General features: G+C 41.2%; 3 protein-coding genes across 4 annotated transcripts; 2 read left to right on the top strand and 1 right to left on the bottom strand.

Moving 5' to 3' along the window:
- Positions 1-942: 942 nt before the first annotated feature.
- natd1 (protein NATD1) lies at positions 943-4,115 on the bottom strand. 2 transcript variants are annotated; one of them, XM_088008258.1, is made up of 4 exons: positions 3,821-4,115; positions 3,581-3,724; positions 2,750-2,868; positions 943-2,247 (listed from the first exon to the last, which is right to left on the bottom strand). In XM_088008258.1, the coding sequence occupies exons 1-4, from the start codon at positions 4,008-4,010 to the stop codon at positions 2,131-2,133; spliced, it is 570 nt and encodes a 189-aa protein (XP_087864384.1). In that variant the 5' UTR covers positions 4,011-4,115; the 3' UTR covers positions 943-2,130. The 2 variants fall into 2 exon arrangements, with proteins under 2 accessions (XP_087864384.1, XP_014869298.2); XM_015013812.2 differs by lacking the exon at positions 3,581-3,724 and having other exon boundaries at positions 3,821-4,042.
- A 1,047-nt stretch (positions 4,116-5,162) lies between these two features.
- LOC148157984 (uncharacterized) lies at positions 5,163-9,470 on the top strand. Its single transcript, XM_088007691.1, has 9 exons — positions 5,163-5,321; positions 5,682-5,742; positions 6,591-6,876; positions 7,010-7,115; positions 7,227-7,311; positions 7,892-7,998; positions 8,181-8,431; positions 8,952-9,199; positions 9,351-9,470. Exons 1-9 carry the CDS (start codon positions 5,302-5,304, stop codon positions 9,468-9,470), a joined length of 1,284 nt encoding a protein of 427 aa, XP_087863817.1. The 5' UTR covers positions 5,163-5,301.
- Positions 9,471-10,061: 591 nt separating this feature from the next.
- On the top strand, positions 10,062-16,891 carry LOC106934120 (uncharacterized). Its single transcript, XM_015013816.2, has 9 exons — positions 10,062-12,947; positions 14,093-14,240; positions 14,353-14,458; positions 14,719-14,866; positions 14,950-15,015; positions 15,708-15,794; positions 15,919-16,027; positions 16,145-16,227; positions 16,539-16,891. The coding sequence occupies exons 1-9, from the start codon at positions 10,134-10,136 to the stop codon at positions 16,593-16,595; spliced, it is 3,618 nt and encodes a 1,205-aa protein (XP_014869302.2). The 5' UTR covers positions 10,062-10,133; the 3' UTR covers positions 16,596-16,891.
- The last annotated feature ends 683 nt before the right edge of the window (positions 16,892-17,574 follow it).

Raw genomic sequence — 17,574 nt, forward strand, 5'->3', positions numbered from 1 at the left:
CAAGGCTAAAGTGTCCAATTTCATGCCAGTTTGATTTTTTGTTGTTTTTATTTCCGAGTTAATATTCTTATTCTTAAACTCTGTTGAACATGCAGTTATAAATACCAAAATACTCCAGACGTACATACAAAAATATACATACATTACTTCCAGTTTCATGTCAGTTAGGATGACCAAAACATAATTTATTTTTACTGAAAGATTTTGGGTTTCCCTCCACAAGTTTCTCAAAATAGTTTGCTGCTGGAATTTTGACTAATGTTTAGAAGCTGCCTTCTTCCCACATACCTTTTTATGACTTTGTGATGACCACTCTATGGCATTAATGTTGTCCTTAAACCACTTCCTAACTAATCGGTAGGATTTAATTCCTTCTGCTGAAGTCTTGAAAAGTTGCTTTAGTATTTCTACATAATGCTCTTTCCTTGTGACTCCTTCTGTTTTTGAGAAATAGACGGAATCCCTTCTGCAGATATAACAATGGTCCTTGTGACAAAACACTTGAATTTTAGCTTCACCAGATGACAAAGACCTTGAAAATCAAGACTTTTGTTCATGAGTGGATTAGATTACAATAATGTAATGGGCAGTTTAATAAAATGTTAAAGTACAAACACACAAGCCATCCACCCCTACAGATACTGACAAGAATTACATCAGATGTTTTGATCTCTGGCAGCAACTGATGTTGTTCTTCTTGCAACCACCTGTTGGCGACAAAGAGCAGCCTCAATATTAGGTCAAATCTAACATTTATCAACTACTTTGTGTTGGTATAATCACAAAAAAATCCATTGACGTTTGTGATTGTAACATGACAAAATGTGGAAAGGCTCAAATGGCATGGATTCTTTTGTTTGGTGCAACGAGATTTTCATCAAATTAAAATTTCTATAACCTCTAGATGCACACTGTTCAACAAATCCACAAACTGGCCTGTGATGAGTAGATGAGTAATTTATTCAGAACAAGTAGAGAGAAAACAATATCAAGTATAAAACAGTGTAACGAACATTTGGACATATCTGTTAGACTGAGCCACCTGCTCAGAACACATATCAGGCATTGTTTTAACAGTACAAAACAAATATTACAAAAATACCCAAAGAAACCCACATAAAAAGGCAAAAAAAAAAAATAATGCCTTGGCCAGTTTACAGCCTTATGCCACCAAATGAAAGTTATACAAAAAAGGGATTTTTATTGCAGTTGTCAGTAGAAAGTGTTTCGGAGTGTGTCGAGTTAGCCTGAGGTATTTGTCTCCTCAACACTGACGATTGTCTACAGCAAAATCTCAAATTCTCAGTTTTTTAATTTTTCCTGTGGTGAGAAGAGAAAGCTAATTTTCCTGAACTGGAGAGTAAGAATTAACACACTTTAAGAAATAAAAATGCCCTGAATCTAAAGAGTGTTGCTACTGATGCTGGTTTGAGCTGAAGTAAATATGGATATCAGCAGTAGCAATGTCTCTAACCTCAAGTTCATCACAGTCAGAATGGAGATGCTCAGTTTCCACTCCTGTACTTAAACCGAGTGTTTACAAAAAATAATAATAATAAAGAGAAAGGGGAATAAAGTAATTAAAAATCCTCAACATATCAACCACTAACGCATCTTCTTCTGTCAAAGAAATCATAGCCGGGTTTTAAAAATGTCTTTTCATCCAAGACTCTTCAGTAGTAGCACTACTTTAATGTACTAAGTAAAAAAAGGAGTAATATTGGAAAATATTAAAAGTAGCACGATTTTCAAACATTATAAGTGTAACGGTTTCTCTTCATCTGAATACTGGAAAAAGACACAAAGTCGGTCTGATCTCGTAGTTCAAAGGAGGACATTGATTTGTTGTAACCAACGTTTGTTTCAAGTCAGTGGTGGGGCGACGTCCTGGAAAGAAGACAAGCCACCACCTTTTGGGCTGCTTTGTCTCTGCAAGCCTAGACCGCACGATTTCCTCCAGCAGTCCGCGTCCGCCCGACGCTACAGCTCTGGTTTGAGATCACCTGCGTTCACTCGGTTTTGCGTTTAGCAATGCTTTGGAGGTTTCTCTCTTTGCATCCTGGAAACCTCCCGCCTAAAACTTACTGCACACAGTCTCTGTGTTCATGTCTTTTTGCTTGACCTGTTGAGTCACTGATGGATGTGTTCAAAGTACTGAGGCTGAGGGTTCTCTTTGACGTATTTCTGGATGTACCAGCAGGTCAAGTGAGCTTTCAAGTCCTCCTCCACCACAAAATCCATGGCTGCCTGAAATTAAACAATGAGTGAAATTGAAACCATGTCTATAGGCGTGAAACAAAGGACGAATACGTAGGATAGCCTATATCCCGGAACGTATCTGAAGAGGCATGGCATCATTTACTCCTTGAAATATGAGGGGAAATGTGGTTGGAAATCAACAGATAAGTGGTTGGCCAAACACAATCAACCTTCTTCGGTAGTCATCTCAATCCCCAGACCTAAACCGACTGAAAACCTGTGGAGTGAGCGTTAGATTTCAAGGCAAGGCAGAAAACTCGTAACTCTGGATGAGATATTGCAAAGAGGAATGTTCAAGGATCCCTCTTGCTGTGTGCTCCATCTAGACTCAGAAAAACTAATAGTAATGCATCACGGCCCAGCCTCAACTCGTTGCAACTATTTTCTATTGCTTACAGGAAATGCAACGTGTTTGCCTGGACAAATGTTTGGTTGCAAATCCCAACAAAACTTCAATGAAAGTGAAAATAACAAATCTACAATTTTTAACCTTGGCCAGGTGTTTGGCAATTCCTCTCCCTCTGTAAGCATCTGGAACCTCTGTGTGTTGTAAATCCACCGTCTTCTTCCCAACGTATTCGTACAGGAGGACCGCTCGATCGTGGGATCCTGAGAACACACACATTTTTTGTGTGGTGATTGTTTTGAGGACTGCAGCCAATGAATCAGATTAGACAAACTGCATGAGGTAAAAGAATTATAGAAATATATTTTGAAGGCTAAAATACAGTGAAACAAAATGTGAGTAATTAGTAATCAGGTTCTTGAGAGCCTGTCCTTCTGCAGCCAATCAGCCTGTTAAAAAACAGGAACTTAACAGAGATTCTGGGCTCGGATATAAATATTATTCAGCTTAACACATGGCATCCAACCTAGTCACCCGATTATCAACATCAAGCAAAGGGTTCCAGGTCCCTATTGATTGCACAAGAATAAAAGCAATAGAACTTTTTAGGAAGTAATTGACATGTTTATATGGTGCTAAAGCATCCGCATTCCCAATGCTGACCTGGACAACTTTCCATATGGCCCTTACAAAAATAAAAATCACAGGTGTGCTAAGCAGATATGATTTTAGGCTTCTGGAGAATAGTCCTGCTGCTTAACAAAATGAGGGAAAGAAAGAGCATCAATCACAACAATGGAAACAATGGATTAAACAACCTCTTAGAAACAGATCTCCCAAGCAAGTACTAAATGAAACTACGTACCACATGTATCTGAATGCAAAGGCAATTCATAAAAACTCTGAAAAAGAAAAAAACCCAGACATGTTACAGACAGTGCATTGATACCCAAGAGAGTTAAAAAGCTTACAGACCCTTTGATTTTAAGAAGAAATAGGCCTGACTGGGCAATTGATTGGGTTTATTATTCAAGAAGCCACTCGAAAAGACCAGCTTTTGTGAAGCTTCACTGTCATGAGCTGAAGAAAGCAGCTGTGCCTGAAATGGCAGCTGGAGTCCTTCACGAGGGGGGGGAACGACAACAATGTTAGCAGAGCAGGAAGCTAACGTAACAAAGCTAACACCTTGTGCCAGCCCCGAAACTCAGAGCCTACCGTTCAGTCTTATGACAAACTGCCGACGCTTTTTGTCGTGCTCCACCTGAATCTGAGAGCTGCTCGCCTCAAACGAGTTGGCCTGTGCCATTTTGGCAGAGTTGTCGGTCTGTTGGGCTTTCTCTGCTAAAACAGAAATGGCTACATGAGACGATGATGATGATGAACGAGGCAGAGGAAAACACTCCATCCAACCGAATCAGCTGTGAGGTCCCGTGATGATCAGCCAATCAGGAGCGGAGATGTCACAGAGGAGGACACAGCGGTGGGATTTAGGATGATGATCCGAACCTTTTGGCTCTGCTCAGCAAGGTATTCTTTATTATGGCGGTTGGCAAACAACATCGAGGTATTATTGTAATAGTACTGCATTTATGTACGAATGCAAATGCATTAGTACTTAAAGTATTTTCCCTCTGTATTCTCTTCTAAAATAGTCTGCAACATTATTTTTGTGATAATGCACATGTTTTTGTTTGTTTGTTTGTTTGTTTGTTTTAATATGATGCTGGTAATCATGAGCATGTACAGTGTGTGTTAATGCGAGGAACAAAAACAAATAAAGAAATCTTTATTTGAAATTCCTGTATATAAAATAAATATTTTATGTTCACTACGGTATCATATTGTTACTTTTATTATGCGTTTTCACTTAAACGTTGAATAAATTATATTGTACCAATAGGACCAGAAACCCAACAGGTCTCAATCAAATTACCAGTATAAATCAAGACTGTATAGTAAAAAAGCTAAAGCCACAGTTTGCAGAAAGGTTACAGTAAATGTTGCAAAATTAATAAAAGAAAAAACAAACAATAAAACATAGAGTCCTTTCTAAAACTTCCCCAATCCTTGATGAAGAATATGTTATGATTTGTTGAACCGTACATACATACACAAGGCAACAACACGGTAAAACATGGCGGTGTCAGCATCATCCTCTGAGGTCTTCACTTTTAAAGATGATTAAATCATGAACAGTTCTAAACAGCAATCAGTTCTCAATCAGAATCTCCAGGTGTCTGTTTCAATGCTGCAAGATGAAAGCTTTTATTTTAAACCAGATCCAAAAAGGAATTCCTTCTTGTGAGGAAAGTGAAAGTTTTAAAACCCTAAATCTGCCAGAAAATATGCAAAAGAGGACTATGGACAAGATATTTATTAATAATCTGATATATTTGGAGAACTTTGTAAGGTAGCGAAAGGTTGGTGCATCAAGTTCTCTTAAATCACAGCATGGTAATCCTGTCGGGCTGTCGGACTAATCCTACAAAACTCTAATGGAGTGTGTCAAGTTTGCATAGGATTAAGTGTGGGTGAGTCTTTGTGTGGGTGTCTTTGGGACTGTTCAGTTGTCTGCGATTTATTCACCAGTTTCTGCCAGACAGGCTGACCCGTTTTTTGCACTAGATAATCATATGAGCATGAAAAAAATTTCAATTTTTGTTTCCATGAGTTTTTCCTTCACTTTGTAGCTGAAGATGGCATCCAAAAAGCAAAGGTAGGTCAATGTGATCTAATGCAAAGTGAGTAAATATTGCATGTCATGTAAAACATTTTAAGGCAGACATTGTTCTAGATGTGTTTCGTTAAACGTTTGTTCAACTGGTCACAACTTTTACCAGCCAGTTCCAAGAATATTCTTGGTTACAACAAAGAAGCATTTTTTTTGTTGTTGTTTTGATTTGTTTTAAAGTGACAACATCTTGGAAGTATCTTCATAGATTGTGCAGAGATTCATTTTTCTCAAAATTAAATCAAAGACATCCCAGACAATTTACATAAACAAGTCTACACTGACATTTGTATATATATGTGAAGGTTTCTATGATGATTTATCTTCTGTCTGTGTCCATAGCAGATCGAATGAGGCACTGGTAACCACAAAGATCAACAAACCTGTGCAAAAAGACAAAGAAAATGTAAGTATTACCATGCAAAAATCCAGCTGGTGTTCAAGTAATTCCAGTATACTAAATAGGTTGATTAAATAAAATTTAAAAAATAATCTATCTATACAAACATAGGCCACCTCGCAATTGGGAATACATTGCATTTGTCAATTTAATGAAACAATACCATTTATACCAGGGACAAACCGTTCAGCTTTTGGCCTTCAACCATTAACAATATTCCCTGCAGACGTGAAAGTGCTGTTTAATATGAGCACAACTATTTCAGATTTATAACGTGAGATCTGCATGTGTTTTGTCAGATTTATGCTGCCATAAATGGCTAAAGATCAGCCTGGTGTATTTACAGTCGGCACAAATCGCTAAGTCAGGCCTCCTCAGCCTTCCTGCCATTGATTTCTCTGCCTTGTGCTCCAGCCACAGATTCATTGCCTCTGTAGTTGTTGAGGTTGCATCTACAGACACTGGAGCGCACTGCCTATATGTGATGGCTCTCATTTGATCAAGTGTGATTAAGTTTAAGGTGTGTGTGTGTGTGTGTGTGTGTGTGTGTGTGTGTGTGTGTGCGTGTGTGTGTGTGTGTGTGTGTGTGCGTGTGTGTGTGTGTGTGTGTGTGTGTGTTTGTTTCTGTCTGTGGCCTCAGTGTGGGTCAGATGGTACTTAAGTAAATTAAGAGCTCTTGTCAGGATTAAAAGCCTCTTCCACTGGGTTTATTGGATTGCATGTGTCAAAACACCTAAGCTGGGTCGGGATGAGCATGTGGTGTGGTGTTTGATACTTCAACTAAGGAGCTAGAATCATATCTGACATTTTTTGTTGTTGTTTTTTTGAGAAAACTCTGTCTTTTTCTCTTAAAGGAGCTCAGAGGATGTGTTGGAGGCAAGCAGAACTCCAGCAGCGCTCCTAGGACTGCTGGCTGGAAGAGCAGCAAAGGAAGTGACTCGACAACAACTGGGAGTAAAGCTGCTGGTAGAGGAGGCAGCGGCATCCACCAGACAACCAGACCAACATCAGAACCGGCAAAACCAGCTTTCCGCCTGCGGAGCAGCCGCAGCTTTTCCTCCCTGCAAGCCTCTTCTCTGACCACCGCTCCGTTCATGAGAAGCAGCCGCTCACTCAGCAGGCTTGATGAACGATCCACTGGTAATTACTCCATTTACTGGTTTCTGCTAATTGTTTGAGCTTTCTTAAATATGTGAGATCCATTATTCAGGGGTTGTGATCATTTTCACCAAAATAATACTTGAGATGCTTATGAGGTTTTCTGATTCCACAGAAGATTCATATTATACCAGTGTAAGTTCACAAGTAAGAAAAGGACAAAGTACTGGGAAGAAAATACTGGATTCTGGGAGGCAGTCTTCTTCGGTGGAGAGAATTAGGTAAAGTTTTATTTTTATTTACAAATATTTTAGATTTTGCGAGTCTTTCTCTCGTGTTTTCTCTCTGAAATGCGTCTTTTTTGTGTCCTTCCCATTTTTAACACTACGCAGCTGCTCCACTCATCTGCAACCATCCTCCTCCTCTGTGGTCTCGACTGCTATATGTCACCATCAGACCACTAAAGAAAAGAAGCAGGTGCAATATATACTTTCATTTCACTGCTCATCTGTCGTTTAAAATTGCACACATGTATTCACCGGAAAGTTAAAGAAAAAGAAGGTTTTAATTTTTTAGCATTACAGTGAGTCCAAATATACTCAAATCAAGAAAAGAAAAAGATTTAAAGAAAAGATGATGAAGGTTTGCCAGAATCCAGAACTCTGAAAGAAAATCTGTGCACTGACATTAAAAGGAATGAATGACCTTACAATCGAATAGATTTGGAGAACCTTTGCCAGGATCAACAGAGAAATTAAGATGCAGGGTACAGACTCCTATGCTGAATGTGAAAGAAAGATGAGCATAAACCAGGCATGAGTTTAAGGATATGGACTGAGTTATTTAAATTGTCTTTTATTCAAAGAATTTTATTTGTTTTAGGGATGGAAAAACTGTTACTTTGCAATTTGGAAAACGGTATTAAATTATTAATCATGGTCTCATTTGGTTACATGTAAAATGTTCATTTTATCTGGTGTGTACGCCTTTAAGACACACACTGCAGACGAGTCCGGACAAGATGCTGGAAAATTAATGTCTATTTCTGTTATCACAGATCAAAGATGGGGTGTACACGCTGTGCGCAATGACCGCTGGAATGAAGCACAACTGGGTGCAAGCGGTTTTTAAAAATGTGCAGCCCAATCGTAGACAAGACCAAAGGTAGATTTTATGTTATTCCCTAAGGGGCCTCGTTTAAAGTTGACACAATTTTCGAGAGCAGTATATTCTTTTCATTTCAGATTTCATTAGGCTTAGGAATGCATTTTGGAATAAAACGTGCTAATTGTAATTTGAGTCGACATTTAACCCTTTGCGTAAAGGAGTACAATTCTTTCTCCCAGCTCGGTTGCAGAGAACGAAGAAGATGAGCTGGAGGACTGCGAAGAGTCACGTGAGCAAGAACCGACGTCTCAACAGCAGCTAGAAGGAACGAAAAGCCCGGCCGATTTAGACCCGTCATCCCCTGGTCCCCCTGTCTCACCCTCTTCTTCACCTGCAAATCCTCCACAGCAGGTGGAGGAGGCTGAAGAAGCCCAGTGCCGCCCTCCTGTGGAAACCAATGAGACTGGTGAGTCATGTCACCAGCCCAGATGTTTGTGATCGTGATGCTCCATGAGATCTATGCTAATATTGATTGATAATGCATAGAATATGTATTCTTTTAGTGTTAAACCTTCACATCAACATTTTTCTCAGTAAATATATATATGTATTTATGAAACATGAAACATTTGATGAGATTAACAACCCGACCAATCCTCACAGATGAAGAGATCCAAACAAATGAGTTCATAAATGATGTGTAATGCGGCAGAATGGCACAGGGAATCAGAACTGAGCGTGCTTACTGAGTCTCGGTTATGGAAACTTCAAGACGTCTCCCTGGATGCATTGCTTAGGTGTGACTTTGATCCATTCTTCTTTACAAGTCATCTTTAAGCCTTGAGACTCCTCTCCACTCTGAGCTCCACTTCTTTTTCCAGCTGGACTCAAGCTGACCGATTGACTTGCAGCTGTATTTTCCTTTCTCTGAAACCAGCTTTCTAAAAACTGAAAAGAGAGCAAATGTGAACATTAAGGCGTGGTATTTTTGATTTTGTCCCTTTGGTTAGGGGCGACAGACGCATCTATATCCGTTGAGGGATTCCAGAGCGACGACTCCTCTTCAACGGTGGTGCTGTCAGATGGTGAGGATTTACGGAAACGTGCAGATACGGAGGCGGCAGCTGAGCAACCGTGCTCACAGGGACGTGAAACTGAGCCGCAGAGTGAAGAGCAGCAGGTGTTGATAAACCCCACGTGTGCAAAGGACCGTGCAGCACTGCTGAGTCAGCAGCAAACTGGACAACTTGTCAAAGAGGTGAGATTTTATCTACAACAAAACTGCTGCAAACTGAAAATCTTGTACTAAGTTCAATGATTCAAACAAAATAGACTATCTTGTTTTCATAGAAGGCTAACATGATTTTATGTTTTGTTTTGTTTAAATGTTTGTTGCTATTTCTCCACAGCTGCAACAAACACAAAGAGAGCTGTCACGAATCCAGCAGCTGAACAAGAGCTTGCAGGACGAGCTGCAACAAGAACGAGAGATTATTTCAGAGAAACTTCTCTGTGTTCAGGTAAAATAAAGACATTCATATGTTTCACTTTGTGTAAAATTTAACTGCATCCCTGGTAAAATTGTAAATAATTTACTTTCAATTTGAGTACATTTGCTAAAATGTATTTTGAGTAGAATCGAAACAGTTGCACTGATACCCATAACATTTTTCTTTAAGGTAAATCCAACAATTTCTTTTCTCTCAAGTTGATCAAAATTTCTAGGAATTTGCAATTAGTAATCTAATGGTGTTTTGGGAACACAATGTCTCAATAGCAACCCGTACATTGCTAGGAATGCCATTGAAGAAACCTTTATGGTCCCACCATCACAAACGTAAACCTGTGGAGTTTATTAAGCTCAGCTGGGCTTTTAACCGAAGCCGTGTGCTTTGCTCTGCTGAGATTAAGACTGAACTTTTCTGAAACCCACAGTCCAGGTGGAGTCAGGGTGAAACAAAGGATGGATAAAACATCTCATCCCTACCGATTAGACATGATGGAGGATCTGCGATGCTGTGGACTTGTGTCTTTTACAAAGAGGAGTCATAATTACATTAAAGTTCTCCATTGTGCAAGTTGTAAGACTGAAAACTTTGTTCTTCTGATATGCTCTGCAGAATGACACCAATTCTTCTTCAGAGCAAGCCTTAACCTTCCAGCGACTGCAGAGGATAAACCACAACCTCCGCATGGAGCTTGAGGAGCTGAAGAGGAGCCAGGAAGAGGCCAAGGAGGCCGAGCTGCGGCGAAGAGTCGACCTCTTGGCCCAGCAGGCCCAGCTGCTGGTGACCGGGGACGCCACGGCGCTCGCTCAGATGCACCTCGAGCAGGACCGCCGGCAGTTTCAGGAGCAGCAGAGGGAGTATGAGCACAGCGTGACCTCCCTGAAGGCCCAGCTGAGCGCCAGCGAAGAGAAGAGGAGGGAGACAGAGTCCCAGGTGGCCCAGCTGCAGCAGGAGCTGCAGAGCCAGCAGAGCCTCCAGCAGGAGGCCGAACAACTGCAGAAACACCTCCAAGAGATGTCAGGCCAGCTTCGCGCTTACGAGAATGCTCAGGCCGAGAAAGAGGCCCGCCTGCAGAAGCACCTGTTGCTCCTCCAGGCGAGTCAGGAGAGGGAACGAAGGAGCCTGGGCACCAGCCTGGCTCAGGCCGAGCGACACTCCCAGGACCTGAGGGACAAACTGGAGAGGGCCGAGCAGCAGCTGGAGAGCCTCAGCAAGACTCAGACGTGGACCAGACAAATCGAAGAGGCGCAGCAGCAACTGCAGGAGGAGTTGGCCCGCACAGTGTCAGCTGTGCAGCGGCTCCAGGAGGAAAGAGAGCAGCTGGACCGTCGCTGCGAGGAGCTGCAGAGCCAGCTGTCAGAGGCAGACAGAGAGGTGAGCAGGCTGCAGGATCGCCTGAACACAGAGGAAACACACTACTACAACCTGGAGCACTCATACGAGAGAGCCTGTGAGGATCTGCAGGTTGCTTTGGGGAAGGTGCAGCAAAGGGAGTCTGAAACGCACGACATCCGGGAAGGCTATGAAAGGCTGCTGGACAGCAAGGAGCAGGAGCTGAGCGAGGTCTTGCTGAAGATGGAGGTGTTGGGTAACAGCTTAGAGGAGACAGAAGTGAAACTGAGCGAAGTGATGAGAGTTTGCACCTGCTCTTTTCCCCAAGACAGTCAGAAGAGTCAAGACAGACAAGCTCTCGAGACTCCGAACTCTCAGTTGACGAAGGTCTCTCATGGAAGCAACGTCAAGTCTCTGGAGCACGCGAGATGCCGCTCCCGCTCAGTGGATGCATCATGTCAGTACCTCATCGCCGTGGGAGATGATGCGGAAAAATTCATGTCCGTAATCCAGCTGCTTGAAACCAAGCTGTTCATCACCGAGGAGAAACTGAGAGACATCACTCAGAGGCTGGAGGAGCAGCAGGGTCACGTCAGCTGCCAGGACCCCCAACTCTGCTCCCAGCTGACCCAGAGCCGAGCCACGGCCCAGCACCTCAGCCTGCTGCTCCACAGCCAGGCCAAGCAGAGTCAGCGTTTCGCCCAGCAGACGGAGGCCCGCTGCAGGATGCTGGTCGGCAGGTTCCAGGTGGCTCTCAACGTCGTCCAGGCCTGCGGGGAGAGGCTCCAGGCAACTCCCGTCAATGCCTCTGACATTGAGAGGCAGCTGGCCGGGGTCGCCGGCTGCCTTCAGCAAGGGGAGAAGGATGCTGAGAGACTTCAGCAGGAGGCACGTAACTTGAGCAAAGAAGAGGGGAAGATCCTTGGCAACGAGAAACTAGTTGGAGCTGAACAAGAGATCGTTTCTAGATTGGCCAACACCCAGCCTTCGCATGGCGTGTCGGACGTTGGGAAGTATTTGATCAAGGAGCTGTTTGTTGTGGAGAAAATGGTTTCCGTGTTGCAGAGTCAAAACGGGATTTGCGAGCTATCTGCAGCAAAAAAGGAGGACCGGGTCGATTTGGTTCGCAGTTACAAAAACTTGATCTCCAGAATCTTGAGCCTGAAAGGTGAAGGAAGGATGGAGTCCAGAGGAACCGGATGTGACGGCGGTCAGCTTCTGGAGAGCGTGATCGGAAGGTTCTGTGCAGAAGCTGAGCTCATTTACGCTGCTCTGAAACTTCAGCAACAGAGCGTGATTCAAATAAGCAGTCATGATCAACGGGAAGGCCTGGCAGACATCAGCCCCTCTGAGTTGTCTCCTTATGATGAGCAAGCTAAAGATTCAGAAGAGGCTGCAAAAGGAAGCATAAAGAAGCGATTTGAGGAGAAAAAGGCAGAGGAGGAGAGAGAAAGAGGTTTGTTGGAGCAAATCTTGTCTCGGCTGCAAAAGCGGGCAAAGTTCTTATGCCAGGTCTGCCAGGAGCTTCCGGTCAACCACACCCAAGTCCAAGACGGTATGAACCACAGCGGGGACAATGTTTCTGAAGCCGATCTCACTTTTTTCCAGGAGCAGGTCAAGCTGATGTATTTGTCTGACAGGCTTTATTTAGACATAAGACAAGAGTTTCAGCAAAGCAAAGCACCACTGAACAGTTCACGAGATCTCTGCAAGGAGCAGGATCTCAGCAGCGCAACGGAAGAGCGGGAGGCTTTAAACGAAGCCTTCCACCAGCTTCAGGACGACAACTGCGCGCTGAGAGAGGAGCTGGAGCGGGCCGAGCAGAAGATGACGTCGGTGGAGACCGGGAACCGGAAACTCCTGGAAGACATGCAGAAAATCGAGGCTTGTCACAAGGAACAGATGCAGAAGCTGGAGGCGGAGTTTCAGGAGAAGATAAAGGAACTGCAACAGATCCACGAGGAGGAGATGAAGCAGCTGCACGGCCACTATTCCAAATTGTGTGTTTCTAAAGAAAGGCAGACCAAGCTGTGCACAGAGGAGATTCCCATCGGCTCTCTGTCTGACCAGGCTGCGGCTGAGCGTAAAGCACAGGAGGACGAAACCAAAGAAGCCGACGGAGCCACTCTGAGAGAAGCTTATCTGAAAGATCTGGAAAAGCTGCAGGTAGTAAAAATATTTTTTCATTAGATTTCTGCAGATTTTAAAAAATAATTTCCTGCTTCGTGAATATAGAATATCTCTGAGGACATTTCAAGCAATTTCTCAGGAACTGTGCATTCATTGTGTCTTTGATGGATGAGCAGAGTACAAATGGTTATTAAACTAAGTCTCAACTAGCTTTGCAAACAATGAACATTTTTACCTGTTTTATATGTGGACTTTGACTAGGTCATTATATTGTCTTCCTGTAAAGCAAACTTCCACTCCAGCATTAAGACTTTTTCAGCCTCCACCAGGTTTTCCTCTGGGTTTCTTGTCCCTGTGGAAGAAAGGCTTCCCCAAACCATGACGGCGCCACCTCTGTGTTTTGCTATCATTCCGACTCGTTAACCTTCTAAAGCAGGAAAATAGGGAAATTTGAAATGTTGTTCCTGAGATTGGATGATTTTGACATGAAAAAGAATAAAGAATGCATGTTTATTGTAAGAGGAAAAACTGGAAAGCTTTGACTTGCAGAGTAACATCTGGACAACTCCCTGCATTCCTCTGCAGCAAAGCAGAGCCGGCCCTAGGAAGAAGCGAAATGAGCTGCTGTTTGGGGCCCTCAAACCTTCAGGGGCCTCTCGCATAAATGCTTGGATTTTAACCCAGACTATAGCTCTAAAATGCTAATATTTGTTTATTGAAAATGAGAGTGCTATTGAGTTTGATTTGATGAGTTCAGCATTTAGATCAATACAAGTATTTTAAACAGTTCAAAACTGAAATGTAAGAAGGAATTGGCAAATTTACTTTGTGAAAGTTCAAAGAACTGTTGACATAGAAACAAGCTGATGCTACAAGTTTAATCTTTGAGATAGGTTTGTTCACAATTTCCTCTCAGCAAGTACAGAAGTAATCCAATTGGAGATTTTAGCCGCATCTGGCACAAAAACAGAGGCATCAGCACAAATTGTCCAGCAAGGAAGAGCTGGAGGAGCGAAGATTTGAGTGTTTGTTGTTCTTCTCCTGAGGTCAGAGATGCGATAATGACCAAATTAATCATTTTTTTTCAGTTTTTAATATCATTTTCTACTTTACCAATAACAGAACTGTCCGCTTAAATCACCTTTGTTGCAGCCAAAACTAGTTTCCCCATTTCGCCACAGGCTTCATGTGATCTTGGCTTCATTGCCATGGAGGAGATGCACAGGAAGATCATAAAGGACATTCAGCAGGAGCATCAGAAGCAGGTAGCCGAACTTCTGAAGGAGAAAGACCAGCTCCTGCAGGAGGAAACCGCTGCTACTATGTCCGGTAGATACAGCTATATCATTTTTTCTGCTTGGTTCTTTTATTAATAAAAGAGAAAAGATAACCGTAAACTTCCAGCAGCCGGGATCTGAACATAACTTCCATTTTTTTGCAGCCATCGTAGCGATGCGGCGAGCTCATAAAAAGGAGCTGGAGAGAAGCAGACTGACTCAGCAGATCAGGGAGAGCGCAGACGTCTCTGACCTCCACGTGGAGTACGAGTGAGTTACCAGAAATGCCTAAAATGTTCCCAACATATTTTTTTTTTTATTAAAAAAAAAAAAAAAAGCAGAAATCTAAATAATCGATTCTCTGTTTTTCTTTATTTGTCCAGTAATGTCATTTTCTCATTACGGCTCTCTTACTTTCCACTTTTGGTTTATCAATCAAATAACTGCCACCACCTAATGCAATTTCCTCCAAAACCCACTTAGCTCTCCAACATCCTCCATGCCTCTGCTTTTTTTTTTTTCTTTTGCAGGAAGGAGATCCAATTATTGCAGAGGGAGCTGGAGGTGTTGTCAGATCAGCACACGAAGAAATGCTTGGAAAACTCTCAGCTGAGCCAGGAGCTGCAGACTGAGAGGGAATCGGTGATGCAGTACCAGCAGGAGCTCAAACAGAAGCAGGTGGAAACATTTTCTGTTCACTCAAGAGTTCATAGAGTCAACATTAGTCTTACAAAAATGCTTTATTTCTATTTGCTGTTAAGAGAGAGCCAGAAGAAGTGACTCAGCTTCCAGGAAACCAAGCACAGTCTGATGTTTGCCAGATGGAAGTAAGCTTTTGGGAAGGGTCTAATTAAAGCAATGTTAAAAAAAAAAAAAGAAGACATATAAACATTAATGTTACATAGTATGTATTCTGAAAATATGCACTAGTTTGCAAAAGCAAACTAGTGTTTTATTGAAATTTTATGTGATTGTCCAAATCAAGGTAGCATGTGAGAACTAGGAACAGATTCATCAGGAAAAGCTGGAATCATTCAACTTGGAGTAAAAGGCAGTAGTTCCTCTCTACTGCGGCCACATGCTTGCTCAGAATGAGGAACTTCTTCAAAGATGATGACTCAATGTAATCAGTCGCACTTTATTTATAGATAAACTGATCTAGTCAAACTCCAGACCTAAATTCAGCTGGTAATCTGTAGCAAAACTTAAAATTAGGTGTTTTCACAGATGCTTTCCATCTAATCTGATTTTGAGCTGTTTAGCAAACACAAAACAAAACTGGCAGGGAGAGACAAACTCCAACAGACTTGTAGCTTAAATTACTAAATGAGGCTCTGCTATGTTTCAACTCAAGGGGGATAAATAGAAATTTTCAGATTTTAATAGTTAAAAAACAACAACAAACATATTAATTAAATCAACTTAGTTTTGATATCTCACATGAAATCCCCAAATAAATTTTGTGTGAAACATGATGAAATGTTGAAAAACTCAACACTTATGGTTTCTGTTGTAATAGATGATCCTGAGGGCAAAGGAGGCAGAGATGCAGCATCTCAAACAGGAAGCGATCTCACTCAGAGAGGACTTAGAGATCGCTCGAATGGTAAAAAAAAAAAAAAAAATTATCAACATGAATTATCTCCGTTACTAACAGAAGTTGTTTTGTGAATCCGACATAAAACACACAATATATACTGCATTATTATGTTCAATTCCATGTATTTTAGGACAAAGTTTATGCAGAAAATAAACTGAAGGCGCTTCATACAAACAGCTACAACGAAGCCAAGTTTGCCACTTGGTCTCCAGGCAGAGACACTTCAGGACATCGTGTTGGTGAGTGAACTCTCACTCTGTCGTCATTTTAAAAGACGCAAAGTATAGTTTTATTTACTAAATAGCTATTAAGCTGCCTTCACACTGCCTTTTCCGCCACTTTGTCTTTATTTATAGGTGACTCTGTGGGAAACAACCCTGCGATCAAAAAGAAAGAGAAAACATCCTTCCTGCGTCAAATACGAGGATTCAGATCAAGGGTAAAAATCAACACAAACTTTGTAATTTACATTTGATTCATTTTTACTCCATTTATCAAATGAAAAATGGGATTCTGATACTTTTTTCACACGTTTGAGTACTTTACCTATAACTGGCTAGGAATGGATCAATTTCAAGATTTGTGTAGCTGCACCAACCTTAAGAAGGGGCTGATATAAACTTATGTGCCACGAATCTCTTATTAGTATCTAAAGTAACACACAGCTCAGCAGATCTAAACTATAATTCCCGTTTTCCTCTGTTTATGATGATTTTCCAGCTTTTCGTTTCTTCTTTTTATGTTTTTCAGAGTTTAAAAGACGGCCTTTCTACCCAAGAAAGGATGAAGTTGTTTGAGTCATCCTGATTTACAGGAAGTGAGCTGACGTCACAGGAAATCTTCTTAAATCTGTTTAAAGGGACGCTTGTGTTATTGTTCCGTGGACATCATGTCGTGTGCAACTCTTTACTGTGAGGTAGTTGTGTGGTGAGGTTTGACCACTAGGGGGAGCAAGAAACGGGCTTTATTCTCCTGGCACGCAGAAGCTCCGTCGGGTTTAAATTGTGCTGTACACATGTTGGGTTGCAGGTTCTTATATTTCACATGGACTTTGTAAAATAGTAAATTTAACACTGAAGTTTCCATTAAAATGCTTTATTGCATCTGTTGTTTTGAGTTATTGACAAAAGTCAGATCACTAGAAATTCAGTTGCTGCAGAGTAATTCATCAACTAAATAAACTAAAATCATCTAAATAAACTATAAATGATGACATTTAATAACCAATTTCCGCCATGATTAAAAAATCTAAATATGATCAATGAAGATTCATTGTTTTTCGTTTTAAACTGGCTCAGTTGTTTTCATTTTCTAACTCTAACTTTGTTATGACAGAGTTTTAAATAACCTGCCTTAGTAAAGAACATTAATACTTTAAAAATAAAACCAGTGCCTTAAACACTATATATTCTAAAACCACTTTTGGATTCTATGTCAGCCTGTTATATAAAAAGCAGATTAGTTAAATGTGTTTTTTTTATTTCCCTTTGACATCAAAAAAATATTTTTTTATTTAATTGAATTTATTGGGGAAAAATATGAACTGAGATTATTATTATTTTTCAAAATGTTTTCTATTAAAATAGTTTTAAAATAGATTACTTTCTAATATATATAATTACTTTATTGTTTTAAAAATAAACATGTTGCAAGTCCAATATGTGCTTGAAAATCTTTATTAAAAAAAATCCACATGACAGTGAAATTTAAACATTTCCAAAATAACAAACAAAGAACCATGATTAAATACAAAGTAAGTAGTATAACAAAGTGAAGAGTTTCAGAT

Source organism: Poecilia mexicana, unplaced genomic scaffold (genome assembly GCF_051168715.1).
Source record: "Poecilia mexicana isolate PSO_F unplaced genomic scaffold, ASM5116871v1 scaffold_8, whole genome shotgun sequence".
Lineage (NCBI taxonomy): Eukaryota > Metazoa > Chordata > Actinopteri > Cyprinodontiformes > Poeciliidae > Poecilia > Poecilia mexicana.

Excerpts from the sequence above, each read along its gene's own strand:
- natd1 (XM_088008258.1), bottom strand. The coding sequence starts at position 4,010 with ATGGAGTGTTTTCCTCTGCCTCGTTCATCATCATCATCGTCTCATGTA. Across the intron at positions 3,725-3,820 it reads GTTTGTCATAAGACTGAACG|GACTCCAGCTGCCATTTCAG; the intron begins GTAGGCTCTGAG and ends CCCCTCGTGAAG. Across the intron at positions 2,869-3,580 it reads TTTCTTCTTAAAATCAAAGG|GATCCCACGATCGAGCGGTC; the intron begins GTCTGTAAGCTT and ends GTGTGTTCTCAG.
- LOC148157984 (XM_088007691.1), top strand. The coding sequence starts at position 5,302 with ATGGCATCCAAAAAGCAAAG. Across the intron at positions 7,312-7,891 it reads CCACTAAAGAAAAGAAGCAG|ATCAAAGATGGGGTGTACAC; the intron begins GTGCAATATATA and ends CTGTTATCACAG. Across the intron at positions 8,432-8,951 it reads GTCATGTCACCAGCCCAGAT|GGGCGACAGACGCATCTATA; the intron begins GTTTGTGATCGT and ends CCCTTTGGTTAG.
- LOC106934120 (XM_015013816.2), top strand. The coding sequence starts at position 10,134 with ATGGAGCTTGAGGAGCTGAAGAGGAGCCAGGAAGAGGCCAAGGAGGCC. Across the intron at positions 12,948-14,092 it reads AAGATCTGGAAAAGCTGCAG|GCTTCATGTGATCTTGGCTT; the intron begins GTAGTAAAAATA and ends ATTTCGCCACAG. Across the intron at positions 15,795-15,918 it reads ACTTAGAGATCGCTCGAATG|GACAAAGTTTATGCAGAAAA; the intron begins GTAAAAAAAAAA and ends CATGTATTTTAG.